General features: G+C 44.9%; 1 protein-coding gene across 1 annotated transcript in view; it reads right to left on the reverse strand.

The window, feature by feature from the left end:
• Positions 1 to 1786: 1786 nt before the first annotated feature.
• LOC124594960 (UDP-glucosyltransferase 2-like) overlaps positions 1787 to 14845 on the reverse strand; it is a 125173-nt gene continuing 112114 nt past the window's right edge. Inside the window, exon 8 of the mRNA XM_047133470.1 lies at positions 1787 to 3006. Within this exon, the coding sequence (XP_046989426.1) occupies positions 2727 to 3006 (280 nt within the window). The 3' untranslated portion in view covers positions 1787 to 2726. The remainder of the gene's footprint in view (positions 3007 to 14845) is intronic.

Consider the following 14845-nt stretch of genomic DNA (forward strand, 5'->3'; position numbering starts at 1 on the left):
ACGTTTGGTGGCTTGTTCACTTTCAATGTTTATGGAGTTGCTGCTGCTTTCTGATAACACGCTGAACTTGTTTGTGCACACGATATTAGGTTTATTCCATGTATTTCGTTGTGAGCAAGGCACTTTAGTCACTTTGTTTGGCATTACACGAGAAATAGTTTTTGAATTGTTCACACACTTTAGGGCACTGTTTTCACTTTGAAGGGCATTTGAGTTAGGCCTGTTTACGCAGTTTTGACAGTTACTTTCACTGGAATGCGTGTTTAAGTTGTTTATGCTCTTTTGGCGTTTACTGCCCGCAACCAATGTTTTTAACTCACGGTTTTCGTTCTCAAGTTTAGTGCTATCTCGTCTCAGTATATCAGCAACTATATGAATAATTTTTAATCGTTCATTTAACTTTTCGATTTCTCCTTTACACTATTTTTTGCAACGTGGCTGTAGCTTTTTGTCTCTTTAATATTACTCACTTCTGCACTTGACGCGCTTTCCCTTAAATATTGTACAGCTTTAGAATCTTAAACATGAAAAAATTGTTTCTCCTATATCCTTGATTGAAATTCGTGTCACAGAATGCTGTTAATTTAATTATAATGCACTTACCTCGAAATTCTGCTTTCTATACTGCTTGATCTGTCGAACACTGAATTCATTAAAGCAATTTTCTAAGGTAGTTTACTCAAATTTCAATTATTTCCGAATAGCTGTATATGTAAAACTGAACAAACTCATTCAGTAGCTCTTCCAAATAAAAAGTACTGGAAACTCAATAATCTGGTAGGAATGATAAGGAATACTAAATATTTTCGAGCTACACTGTGTGACAATAGTTGCAAATATGAGAGACATTTCACAGCCAGCTTCGTATTAACCTCGCAGCAACGGTCCAGAATTAAGAAACAAATGATACTGGTACATGATACATACCAGGTAACTGCTTTTAAAAACAATTGGTAAATGTGGTGCAATGGAAACAAATAACATGCTACAACCTTTTTTTTATTTACTTACCCTTAAATATGCATAGACAAAAATTCCTGTCTGGGAATAGCGTTGATCCAGCGATTTCTCAACTTCACGCATTTGGGAAATCGAAACATGTGCACTTTCATGCCTTTTTGGGATTTATAATTTCCCTGGCGAAAGGAAAGGCAGCACCTGTATCCCATACTTCGCAGAACTGTAGGGGAATACTGTAAGAAATATATATCAATATCACGTGTCACACACTTTCAACAGAATATACACGCCAACAGGACTGCCGACTGAAGATAAGATGGCCAACAGTTTGTGACGTCACGTCCCAATATGGCCGCTGTGCGTAGGCCTTGTATCTAGAAGGCTTTGGTCCAACCCGGCCGTGGCAGCTAACTGGCGCGAACGTCTAGGGAACGAAAACCAAACAGGAAGGCGAGTAGTGGCGCGTGGCTCTGGCGAGAGCCCCTGCGGCTCTGTGGCCAGGAGCGCCTCAGTTCGACCCTCTGCCCATCAGGTGGCTGGAGAACCCTTTGGGTAACCTTCCAGGATGGTGGCGGAATGACGGCGTCCACATGGCGGCCAGTATTTGTTCATGTTACTATCTTGCAGCTTCAGGCATCCCGTGTGTCATGTGCCAAAGTGTCGCTGGTTGTAGTATCTGTCGAAGAACTGATGGACGCCTGGAGAAGACAGTGGCGCAATGGTGTTGAAATGTTTCAGCAAGCGTGGAGCTAGGAATGCTAAGGTACCAACGCACAAGAAACATAAAAACTTAAATCGTAACAGACAAATTTATTGTTCAAGGCACTCCGTATTCTTACTACGCATTTATTTAGCACGTAAAATCTAAGTAACTCAAGCAAATGCATCCAGAGCTACAATACAAATTTAGTATTAGAGATTATACAATTTAACTTGAGATTTCAAATCATAATGCTGCGTCCAGTTTCGCCCTACTCTGGTGGTTCTGTTTCAACTTGAAAATCTAATTATAATACATATAATAATAATACAGTATAATATAATACTATATTCGGTTTGTTATGCCAGTTGCCTTTTTTTGTGAAAATGTCACAGTAGTGGAAAATACTTAAATATCGTCTATTTTAATACAGAACTACCCACTTTGTTACGTTGCCTATGTACAGATGCGAAAGTACCGCGGGTGCTGTTCCTGCGACAGCATAGAGTCGTCATGGCGGTGTTGCACTGCATTCAGGGAATCCGAGCACGCTATGTAGATCGACCAACTCGTCGCTATAAACCTATCCACACTGCTGTGTACCAAAACGTACAACTAGTGCCGCCGGAGAAACAAACCAGAGACCGAACCGAGCAGTACTGAATGCAAGGTTGAGGAAAAAGAGTAAAGTGGGCGTTACTGCTATCAGGAGCAAGTGAATGGAACCTAGTTTACTTCCTAACAGGACGAACAGTGAATACTGTCTACAACTGCAATGTGTGCCGATATTTTCAGTGCAATTCATATACAAGTAAAAATGGGGTTATGTATCGTACGAAGTGCAGCTAGTCTGCAACGAGTCACTGATACCAGGATCTCCAGTATCAAACTACTGGGAAGATATCCTCGAAGAACGTACGACATTTGATCAGATTCACTCTGCACATAATGTGATATGAACTCTGGTGTTATTTCACAGAAAAACTTTTCAGAGAGACGCTAGTCTGTAAATGCTTCTCAACGTATAGTGTTGGTGGAAAAGAGTCTAGAATAGTTCATGGGTGCGTCACTGCTTCTTCTGCTTCTGCTTGCTGCCTTTGAAGAAGGAGACTGCCCGCCGCGTGACGAAGTAGACGAGGCAGAGTGTGAGGGCAGCGACCACCAGCAGGAAGGCGACGACGTCGAGCAGCAGCAGCTGCCACCAGTGCAGGTCGAGGGCGGCGCTGCGCAGGTGTGGGGCCCCCCTGTGGCGGATCACGTACTCCACCCACCACACGGCACGCTCCAGAGAGTCCGCCCTGTGCTCGCGAAACACGGCCGACAGTCGCTTCATGTTGTCTGCGTATCTGCATAAGAAAACAACATCATGCGTCTAGGGATACAAACTGTAGTAACCTTATTCGAAGTATACCATCCTGAAGTGATAGGTTAACACAGAGCAAAGATTTACGCGATGAACATACGTGAAGTAAACAGACTGACAACAAAACCAAATTCAGTTTAGTAGCTCCAGCCTTGTTTGATGAAGGTCACCGCAGTATATCCTGAGCAAGTCTCTTCAGCTCTGTATAGCTATCACAAATAGCGTCCAGTTTAATTTCTTTTCTATATCAACACCTTGGACTCGCCCTACGAATTTTACCTCTCTCACCCCCACAACTATTCCTCCACACGTTATCAATTGTTTGAAGTCTCGAACTGTCCCGTCAAACAATCCCTTCCTTCAGCCTAGTTGTGCTATAAACCGTGTTTCCGCCGATTCGATTCACTATGTCGTCATTACTTATCCTATGCACTCATCTGATTTTCGCTCCATGTGAAACAACACATTTCGAATTCACTTTTAGTCCGTTCAGTTTATCGTTGTTCTCACTTCCATTCATGGCGACATTCCAAATACTTTCAGAAATCGCTTTCTAACACTTAAATTTATAGTACATGATAACCAAGTCCTCTTTTCTTGCTGCTGAAAAACTGCAGTTAACATTTTGCTTCCCAAATAGCAAAACGTATCTACCAGTGCTACGGCCCGATTTCCTAATCAGTAGAAATTTATTTCATTCGACTGCCCTTATCAAACAAAGTAAACTGGAATTCTGCCAGTTACTAATATTCTACTTCTGCTAAGTAATTGATTTTCCAGCTGTATTTCAGCAAACATATTGTGGAAATACTACATACACCAGAAATTACCAAAATCCTACATGTGATATCCCATAAATCTAATAAGCCTCGTTAATTATAAAAAAACATTTAAATTTTCTGAAAACCACTAAAAGAAGAATAAAACTTAAGTGAAATCGCACAACAGTTTATAAATACTAAATTTGTGAATGATCAATCTGGAATAGCAAAAGAAACAGTTATCTGAGAGTGTGAATTCCAACAGGTCCATTAGTTCAGTAATGGGAGTGGACGTTCTCTCTCTGTTTTCGTAGGATGGCATTAGTTATCTGTAGTGTAGGCTCTACTGATTTGGAACAATAACGATTTTGTATTTCAAATAATGCAAGTGTGGCTCCATCAGAAACTTTTATTTTTGTTCTATTATTATTGAAAGTGTATGTTTGAAGACATTTTTATTGAGCATGTAACTTATGCTGCCCCTGCAATTCACAATAGGCCTGATTGGGGTTGGGACCTAAGGCTAAGTGCTTGTTGGCTCATTGCTACAATATAGCTTGCCGAGTGGTCAGCAATAAGTTTGTTATCTGAGATGCGCTTAATCTTTTTTCTTTAATTCTGTTTGTTGGATCTTTTGGTATTTTTGTTAAGTTGTAGCATTGAAACAAGTCTTAAGTGATATGTAAAGGTATTTTAAATTATCGCTACCAGTCAAACTTTGGTAACTATTGTATTACTTATTTATTTTGCAACATGTTTCGAGGGAATACCTCATCTTCAGGCCAAAAGCATTACAAAAATTATCTTACTATAAGGTCATACTGATGTTACATAGTCTTCCCATAAGTGCTGTGGATATGTTAGAACAAAATTATCCGTAATTACGAACTAGCGGCACAGCACAAAAATAATAGACTACAGCACTCACATTATGTAAAACTGCAAGTAAGAAGTGAACTGATTAACAAAAGAAAACTGAACTCAATTATGGCCAACGACGTACAACAGTCGGTAATTGCTACCGTACGCATAGGCGAGGCCGTTAGTACCGTCGACATACGAGGGTTGAATGCAAAGTAATGCCTCCACCTTCGTTAATTGAGTGTGGATGGGAATATTTTAATAAACCAAACGCAGAAATAATCCTTAGAATGCGATCTTTAATTACCAATATTCAGTTTTCCACGTAATCACCAGTCAATTGGACACATTTCTGCCAACAATGAAAAAGTTTTCTGAAGCCGTCACGGAAGAAGTTGACGCTCTGTTTCCGCAACCACAGTCTGACAGTTCTCTCAACGTCTTCATTAGAAGCATAATGATGTCCCCGAACATCATCTTTCATTATCGGGAAAAGATGGAAGTCAGAGAGTGCTAAATCTGGACTGTACAGAGGATGCTGTACGGTGGTGAGATTCAATCTCTGAAGTCAGCATCCGGGGTACCCATCGTGTACAGATCTTACGATAGCCAAGCAAAGCAAAGCAATTGTGCTTGCAATTTCTCTCTGAATGATGCGGCGATCGTCCTGGATCAATCTGCCAACGTTTTGCTTTTGAAACTCGGTGGTTGCTGTCTCAGGGCGCCCAACTCTGTCACTGAGGTCAGATGTTCCCGTCTCATCTTTAAACTTACTAGCCGAACGACGCACAGTACCCACATCAACACAATCACCATAAACTGCTTTCGTTCTCTCGCCTGCGCAGGGTTCCATACTTTACACTGTAACAACACAACAGTTCAATGCTAAGGCTTCTCGTCAACTGGAGGTGTAGAGAAGAGGCTACGGAACAAGCCAGTAACTGCCGCATACCAACGCTGCCAACTGTTGAAGAGTTACGAAGGTAAATAACAAATATCGTGTGAATATGGCCTCCCGGCGGGTAGACCGTTCGCCGGGTGCAAGTCTTTCGATTTGACGCCACTGCGGCTTCTTGCGCGTCGATGGGGATGAAATGATGATGATTAGGACGACACAACACCCAGTCCCTCAGCGGAGAATATCTCCTACCCAACCGGGAATCGAACCCGGGCCCTTCGGATTGACATTCTGTCGCGCTGACCACTCAGCTACCGGGGGCGGAGGTCATGAAGGTGGAGGCATTACTTTTCAGTCAGCCCTCGTAGCATCGATATATCGGTAGTTCAAATCTATTAAATCTATCGATGGACTGTTGGCCTATCGATAATGCGTATCTCTTTTTCATTGTGTGACTGGAAATGAAAATTTAAGCGTCGATCAAAAAGTTTCCATTCGAAGGCCGTACAGTCCAGAATCGGTATGCCACACAGGCAAAATCACCCTGGAGGAAATTGAGACAGCGATGCACCAGACTGAAGATACCCGTTTGTGTGAACAAGTCCGTAACTGCCTTCTGCACATCCTCGTCGACCGTTCAATGCCTCTTTTAAGGGAAAGAAGGCTTGATAATCACGAAAGGAGAATATTAGAACTGTAGTTTCTCGCTTGAGTTGGCGTAAGTTGTGCGTTGCGACATGGGAATGAGCGTCATCATTAAGCAGCAGCACCCCTGGGCGCACCATTCCACGCCGCTGCTTTTCGACAGACATGCTTCCCCATACACACTACTCATTCTCCGTTGGATTACCAGTAGCCGATCTGCCTTTCAGCAACCAAGAAAAGACTAACATCACGTTGGTTGTGTTTGGACGCATTTGGTAATAACATCGCCATTTACCGCACACGTTGAAAAGGCACGAATGCGAGGCTAATCTCTTGCCGACATATCGGTGCTTCTATACGTGCATTGGAGTCGCGCTACGTTTCGTATACGCTGCAGGAGCGCTCTCAAACGGAAACTTTTTGATTACTCCTTACGAGGTCCATTCAAGTTCTAAGGCCTCCGATTTTTTTTCTCAGGACTGGAAAGAGATAGAAAAATGCACGTTGTTTTAAAATGAGGCCGCGTTCATTGTCAATACGTCCCAGAGATGGCAGCACCGTACGGCAGATGGAATTTTACCGCCAGCGGCGAGAATGAGAACTGTTTTAAATACTTAAAATGGCGACGTTTTCCTTACTTGAACAGCGTGCAATCATTCGTTTTCTGAATTTTCATGGTGTGCAACCAATTGAAATTCATCGACAGTTGAAAGAGACATGTGGTGATGGAGTTATGGATGTGTCAAAAGTGCGTTCGTGGGTGCGACAGTCTAATGAAGGCAGAACATCGTGTGACAACAAACCAGAACAACCTCGGGCTCGCACAAGCCAGTCTGACGACATGATCGAGAAAGTGGAGAGAATTGTTTTGGGGGATCGCCGAATGACTGTTGAACAGATCGCCTCCAGAGCTGGCATTTCTGTGGGTTCTGTGCACACAACCCTGCATCACGACCTGAAACTGCGAAAAGTGTCATCCAGGTGGGTGCCACGAATGCTGGCAGACGACCACACGGCTGCCCGTGTGGCATGTTGCCAAGCAATGTTGACGCGCAACGACAGCACGAATGGGACTTTCTTTTCGTTGGTTGTGACAATGGATGAGACGTGGATGCCATTTTTCAATCCAGAAACAAAGCGCCAGTCAGCTGAATGGAAGCACACATATTCAGCGCCACCAAAAAAATTTCGGGTAACCGCCAGTGCTGAAAAAATGATGGTGTCCATGTTCTAGGACAGCGAGGGCGTAATCCTTACCCATTGCGTTCCAAAGGGCACTACGGTAACAGGTGCATCCTACGAAAATGTTTTGAAGAACAAATTCCTTCCTGCACTGCAACAAAAACGTCCAGTAAGGGCTGCGCGTGTGCTGTTTCACCAAGACAACGCACCCGCACATCGAGCTAACGTTACGCAACAGTTTCGTCGTGATAACAACTTTGAAGTGATTCCTCATGCTCCCTACTCACCTGACCTGGCTCCTAGTGACTTTTGGCTTTTTCCAACAATGAAAGACACTCTCCGTGGCCGCACATTCATTCACCAGCTCTGCTCCTATTGCCTCAGCAATTTTTCAGTGGTCATAACAGACTCCTAAAGAATCCTTCGCTGCTGCCATGGAATCATGGCGTCAGCGTTGTGAAAAATGTGTACGTCTGCAGGGCGATTACGTCGAGAAGTAACGCCAGTTTCATCGATTTCGGGTGAGTAGTTAATTAGAAAAAAATCGGAGGCCTTGGAACTTGAATGCACCTCGTATATCCTCCAATTTCATTACACTGCAACTAAAGAAACAAAACACCCTCCGAACGGGCATTGAAGACCCAACGGTACAGATTGGCCGCCTTATCCTCAGCCCTTAGGCGTCACCAGATGCGGATGCGGAGTAGCATGTGATCAGCACACCACTCTCCTGGCCGTTGTCAGTTTTTCGTGACTGGTGCAGCCACTTCTCTTTTAAGTAGCTCCAACATTGGCCTCACAAGGGTTTGTAACACCATAGCTCTAATACTGTACGGATTTATTTTGCTTTTTTCATTTGGTTTTTATGTTATAACATTGAGTATCTGTAAATGTGTGAATCGGTAACATAAATACTCCTTTCTTTGTTAAAATTTTGATGTCGTGGTTTGATTCTATGCAATGTGGTATATCTGTCATTTAAATTCTTTGTCCCATTTGGAGGGAACAAAACTTGCTATATATAATTGTAATTTCTGTGTAAATAATTTTTTGTAGAAATACCCATTTGTGCAAATGTTCTGTTTTATTTAAAATGTTTGTTTACTGTTATGTAAACTGCTGATCCTCGTTTAGGATTCTTAGTTATTCTGTGTATAAGAGGTAGTTTGGTTCCCCTCGGGAACGGGCTGTCTAGTGTGCGCAAATTGTGGTTGGCCTAGGTAGAAAAGGTGGAACGAGAGTCAGTTGGGGACAAGCTACCAAACTGTGCACTGCCATGTTAAAGTTGTATATTGTGCTGGTGCCGAGAGAGGCTTTTTCTGCCACTTTCCAATGCCTCGGATGGATGGATGGATGGATAAATAGCTGGAACGATTCTGGAATTGGTATCCATCATCGCCACCAAGCAGGGACAGTGTCCAGCAATTCTGCCTGCAAATCGACCAACCAACATGCAGTTGCCACCACACTGCGCAATCACTGTAACGAAATACTATCATAATGTACAGTGAAGGATCAGCTTATTGGATGTATTAGTGTGCTCAAATATAAGGTAACTTATAACTGAATTCATGTACCTACCTTGATTTTTCCCTATCACAACACCTTTGAGGTTCCTCTCCATTATAACTATGATTACCGACTGTCCTAGTTTGTGGAAAAAATGAAAGCCTCAGAACATTAAATAATGTTGTTTGATCTTTGGTAAGAAGGGTGTATTCAGATTTACCGTGGATTTAATGAAATTGTGGGAGGTAGCAAATGTAGTCTTGTGAAAGCCTTCCAGGGATGGAAACAGTCTAACAAAGTTTTGTGGAGTTTCAAAGTCACCTATTTAATCATTTAATTGCAAGTAGAAGATTGTGGTAATAAAGACAATTTGCAGTTTCTTTTAAAGATTAAAAGCTCTTAAAACTGAGGCTTATAAAAAGTTTTGCTTAGTTAACGATCATAGTGCTACCTGTAATAAGTTCTAAAAGGTGAGTCAGTTTCTTGCAATTTTGTCAACATTGTGTTTCACTGTTGTAAAAATGGAAAACTGCAATAGTAGAAAATTGTAGGTTCACGATTGCTAAGTGGTTGTCTCTCTTATGTATTGGAAGTGCATATTAATAGAATAACGGGATCCATAGTTCGTGTATTGTGCTAATGCTAAGTAACAAGTAACGGGAAGACCACTATTTATGAAAACCATAATTTCTTTATTCAAAAGATAGTGAGAAGCAACCTGTTAGTAGATACCAATTAACTCTCATTTTAAATAGTAAAGTATTTAACTGAGAGAGATTTAACCTATGTCCAATTTATGATCCTGCAGTGAATGTTAATAGTAATTTTATAAAGACCATTCAGTTTGAACAAGCGCTGAAAATAATAGTGTGTTTTGGTATCTGTTATATTTTTGCAAATAGTTTGTGCTGCTCTAGCTGTTAGCTACAATCTTACAAACATATGTATGTGTCAGAGTTCATTGCACTCACATGTGACAAAGTATAGGTTGTGTTTACCCGTTAAAGTTACTAATAACTATTTTCTTGAACAAGAATGTTAATCATTCTCTTGCCTAACTAGGCTGGCGACCGTTTTCTTTATCCGTTAAACAGTGCAGATAAAAATTTTGTTTGTTACTGTTCAAATATTTACGTAATTCTGACTTTCATTTCCGATAAGCCACCCCGTTAGATACACCACGGTCAACACAACAAAATTCCTCTCAGAGGGTAACACTGCTCTGTTGCTTTATACCATAAGTGCTTTAATAACATAATTTTATTTCACGACCTGCCTCTAAGGTTATGGTTGGTTGTTTGAGGTTTAAGGGACCAAACAGCAAGGTCATCAGTCCCTTGTTTCAAATATGCACCATTCCGCTAATGGGACAACTCAGTAAAGTCAGAACTATAAAACGGAGAAAGGGGAAAAAACGTAAAAAGGAGTCATGTTGTCATTGGAAAAAACAAAATGAGGGAAGTCGGCAAGAGAATGAACCCAACACTATGCGGAAGCAGCATAGGCAAGACCACCTGTGACTTAAAAGGTACAACTGCTAGAATGTAGAAAGTACGCATGGGAATAGAAAGACTAACCAAGCCTAAAAAAAAAAAAAAAAAAAAAAAAAAAAAAAAAAAAAAAAAAAAGAAAAAAAAGGTAAAAACAGAGTAAGAGGGGAAGAAAAGAGGATTTCGGTCAGGGAGGTGAATCAGGAAGCTCCGAACACTGCTTACAGTGGGAGACACCCAAACACTCACCGCCCTGCCCCAACACCAGAGAGAGATTAAAAACCTTAAAACTGAGAATAAAAACCACTTTCCCGGAGGAAACCGAGAACCAGAGAGACCATCCGGGAATTGTCAGCCAACATCAACGGTAAAGTGTGGGGGAGCCATTCAACCAAAATGTGGACTACTGACTGGAAGGCTCCACAACCACATTGTAGGGGTGGCTCATCAGCCGAGTATGGCCAATGCAGAGACGACACAATGTGGTCGAGTCCTTTCGGGAGATGCAAAAGGAAGAACGCCACGGGCCTGGTGTCACCGTAATTGCGCGAAGTTTATTAGACAGGGGAGTAGCCTCCCAAGAATTGGCCTGTGACTGTGCGAAGTGGGATTTGATGTGAAGCCGTAAATCTGCTGCAGGAGGGGCTACAGAAAACGGAGGTAAGTAACTGCTCCCCCAGCCAAACGATCAGCGAGCTCATTACCCGGGATACCCACATGGCCAGCGACCCAAAGGAAGTCAATGGAACAAGCAGCACGGTGAATATCAGCGAGATGGTCATGGATGGCAGAGACCAAGGGATGGCGCGAAAAACACCGGTCAATAGCAAGAAGGCCACTCATCGAGACCGTGCATAATAGAACGCGGTTGTGTGGGGACTTTTTAATAAAGGTAAGGGCCTGGGAAATTGCCATCAATTCCGCAGTAAACACCCCACATGTAGGTGGCAGCAGATGACTTTCCGTTCCAACAGAGGACGTGAAGGCATACCCAACACGATCAGCAGGTTTAGAGCCATCAGTGTAAAAAGCAACAGCATCCCAAAACTCCCATAAAATTTTGCGGAAAAGGAACGGAACAACACCGGGGGGATGGAATCTTTCGGACTGCGGTGGAGATCCATCCGAAGTCGAGGCTGAGGAACTAACCAAGGAGGGGTGAAGGGGAGGGAGCGAGGAAGACAGGACAAAGAAGGAAGCTGAAAATCACGGCAAAGAGACGCAAGGCGCAGCCCAACCGGTAAACCCGCCCGAGGGCGGGAGTCTGGTGGGCGACGTCCATGGTCTGGGAACAGGATAGAGTAGGAAGGATGAGTGGGAGAGGAACGGATAGTGAGTGCATAAGGCACCAGAAGCTGGGACCCCCGAACGGAAAGGGGGGGGGGGGGATCCCAGCTTCAACCAGGAGACTATCAACAGGGCTAGTAGGGAAGGCACCGGTGCCCAAACGGATACCATGATGGTGGACTGGATCCAGCACGTGGAGTGTGGAAGGAGCAGCTGAAACATAAACTTGACAACCATAGTCCAAGCGAGACAGAACTAGAGCACGATAAAGACGGAGGAGGAGGGAACGGTCCGCACCCCAAGAGGAGTGGGCAAGGAAGCGAAGGACATTGAGTTTACGGAAACATCCTACCTTCAGGAGTCTGATATGGGGCAGCCAAGTGAGCTTGTTGTCAAAAAGAAGACCCAGGAAACGAAACTGTGGGACCACAGGCAATCGTTGTGCAGCGAGATAGAGCTCTGGATCAGGGTGGATCGTAGTACGGCGACAGAAGTGGACCACTCGCGATTTTAAAGGAGAGAATTGAAACCCGTGTGAGGGGGTCCATGCAGAGGCACGCCGTATAGCTACCTGGAGCTGCCGCTCTGCAGATGCCATCGAGGAGGAACTAACCCAAATGCAGAAATCATCCACATACAGGGCAGGGGCGACCTAGGGACCAACAGAGGCCACAAGTCCATCGACAGCAATGAAGAAAAGAAGGACACTCGAGACAGAACCCTGTGGGATGCCTGTCTCCTGGGTCCGTGGAGAACTAAAAGCAGTACCAACTCGAACTCTGAATGACCGATGGATCAGGAACTGGCGGATAAAAATCGGGAGTGGGCCCTGAAGACCCCACTGATGAAAGGTAAGTAAGATGTGATGGCGCCAGGCCGTGTCATAGCCCTTGCGAAGGTCAAAAAACACTGCAACCAAATGGCAGCGCTGGGAAAAAGCCTGCCGAACTGCGGATTCCAAGCGAAGTAAATGATCGATTGAAGACCGTCCCTCTCGAAAGCCACACTGGTAAAGCGACAATAGATCCCGAGATTCGTGGACCCAATTGAGCCGATGGGCTACCATCCGTTCAAGTAACTTACCAGCAACATTGGTCAAACTAATTGGCCGATAGCTGTCAACAGATAGGGGGTTCTTACCAGGCTTAAGGACAGGAACCACAATGCTATCCCTCCACTGAGAAGGGAAGTCACCCTGGAGCCACATACGGTTAAGCACCCGAAGAAGATGGTGCCGTTGTGGAGCACTGAGATGTTGAAGCAGTTGGTTATGAATGGAATCTGGGCCAGGGGCCGTATCATGAGAAGAAGATAGAGCAGAAAGAAATTCCCACTCAGTAAAATGTTCGTTGTAAGATGCTGACTCACAAGGGCTGAAACATAAGGTGGAAGCTTCAGCCAGCTGTTTTTGATGAAGGACAGCAGCTGGATAGGAGGCTGACGCCACTGCAAAATGGGTCGCAAGATGTTCTGCAAGAACTAATGGGTCCATACAAATGCCATCTGGGAGGTGAAGGCCTGGGAGGGTGGACTGCCGATGGCAACCTTGGAGAGAACGAAGTGTAGCCCACACCCGTGACAGAGGGACAGTAGAACCAAGGGAAGAAACGAATCGTTCCCAACATATCCGCTTATTCTGTTTGATTAAATAACGGGCTTTAGCACGGAGGTGTTTAAAGGTAGTAAGGCTGGCTACGGATGGGTGCCTCTTAAAGTGTTGCAAAGCTCGACGGCGATCACGGATGGCAATGGCAATGGCCGTACTCCACCACGGGACTTGCCGGCGACGAAATGGTCCAGATGAGCGCGGGACAGCAAGGCTAGCAGCGCGAACAATTGCGTCAGACACGTCACGTAGGACGTCATCAATACAACCCGACAAAGAGGGAGAAAATTCGACCTGAGCAGTGTATAGAGGCCAATCGACGCGGTGGAAAGACCAACGAGGTAACCTGTCCATCGGGGAGCGGGAAGGGAGCGTGATAATCAACAGGAAATGGTTACTATCACAAAGGTCGTCGTGTGGCGACCAGTGTAATGAAGGGAGGAGAGAGGGAGAAGAAAGAGGAAGATCAGTGGCAGGAAAGGTACCATGACCGGCACTGAAATGAGTAGGGGAGCCATCACTAAGAAGGCACAGGTCGTGGTCTGCAATAAATTGGTCTATAAGAAGACCACGTCTAGATGGAAAGGCACTGCCCCACAAAGGATGATAAGCATTAAAATCCCCAAGGAGAAGGAAGGGAGGAGGAAGTTGCTGAAGAATGGCGGTTAAGGCAGCAGGTGTAAGAGTCCTGTCAGGAGGGAGATAAAGATTCCAAACTGTGACTGCAGAGTCTAAGTGGACCTTAACAGCAACCGCTTCCAATGTAGTTTGGAGAGAAATCCACGTGCTAGCAATGTCTGTACGGACCAACGTACAAACGCCACCAGAAGCCCGCAAGGGTCCGACCCGATTTCGACAGAAAACACGGAACCCACGAAGGGTCTGTGAGTGAGCATCAGGAAAATGAGATTCCTGGAGAACCACACAACCTGCAGAGTAGGACGAAAGAAGGGATTTCAATTCCGGAAGGTGACGATAGTATCCAATACAATTCCATTGGAGAACCACAGAACGATGGTTTAAATGGGGGCTGAACACGCTAAATCCAGTCATACCGCCGGGTCCCCACCCGTCACCGACAAGGAGGGGGGCGACATCCATGAACGACAGGTCAGAAACCGGTTGTGAAGTCGGGGGAGGGACCTCCGGTGACACCAGAGGCTCTTTGTCCCGGGACTTATGTTTCTTCTTTTCAGGCTGAGATCGAGGAGGGCTGTGTGGCATAAAGGAGCCAGCTGCAGCAAGATCAGGAACAGAAAGAGACCGGGCGACCTGGGGACCGACAGACCGCGGCTCTCGCGGTCGCCGCGCTGCAGCAGACCTTTGACCTGGAAGGTGCCGGGAAGGGGCATCCCGGGAGAGGCGCCCTTGACCGGCAGACGCCGAAGGAGTGGGACACTTCTCCGGCTGGGGAGGGGAAGCAGCGCCCATAGGAGAAGGTGAGGGAGCCGCAGGGGAGGGGGGGAGGAGAGTGGTCTGGGATGGTGGTAAGGAAGGGGGAGGAAGGGGTGAAGATGTAACCAAGCCGTAACTAGATGTCATGGACACAGGGTGCAGTCGCGCATATTTCTTACGGGCCTCTG

The sequence above is a fragment of the Schistocerca americana genome, chromosome 2, assembly GCF_021461395.2.
Source record: "Schistocerca americana isolate TAMUIC-IGC-003095 chromosome 2, iqSchAmer2.1, whole genome shotgun sequence".
In the NCBI taxonomy this organism is placed as follows: Eukaryota; Metazoa; Arthropoda; class Insecta; order Orthoptera; family Acrididae; genus Schistocerca; species Schistocerca americana.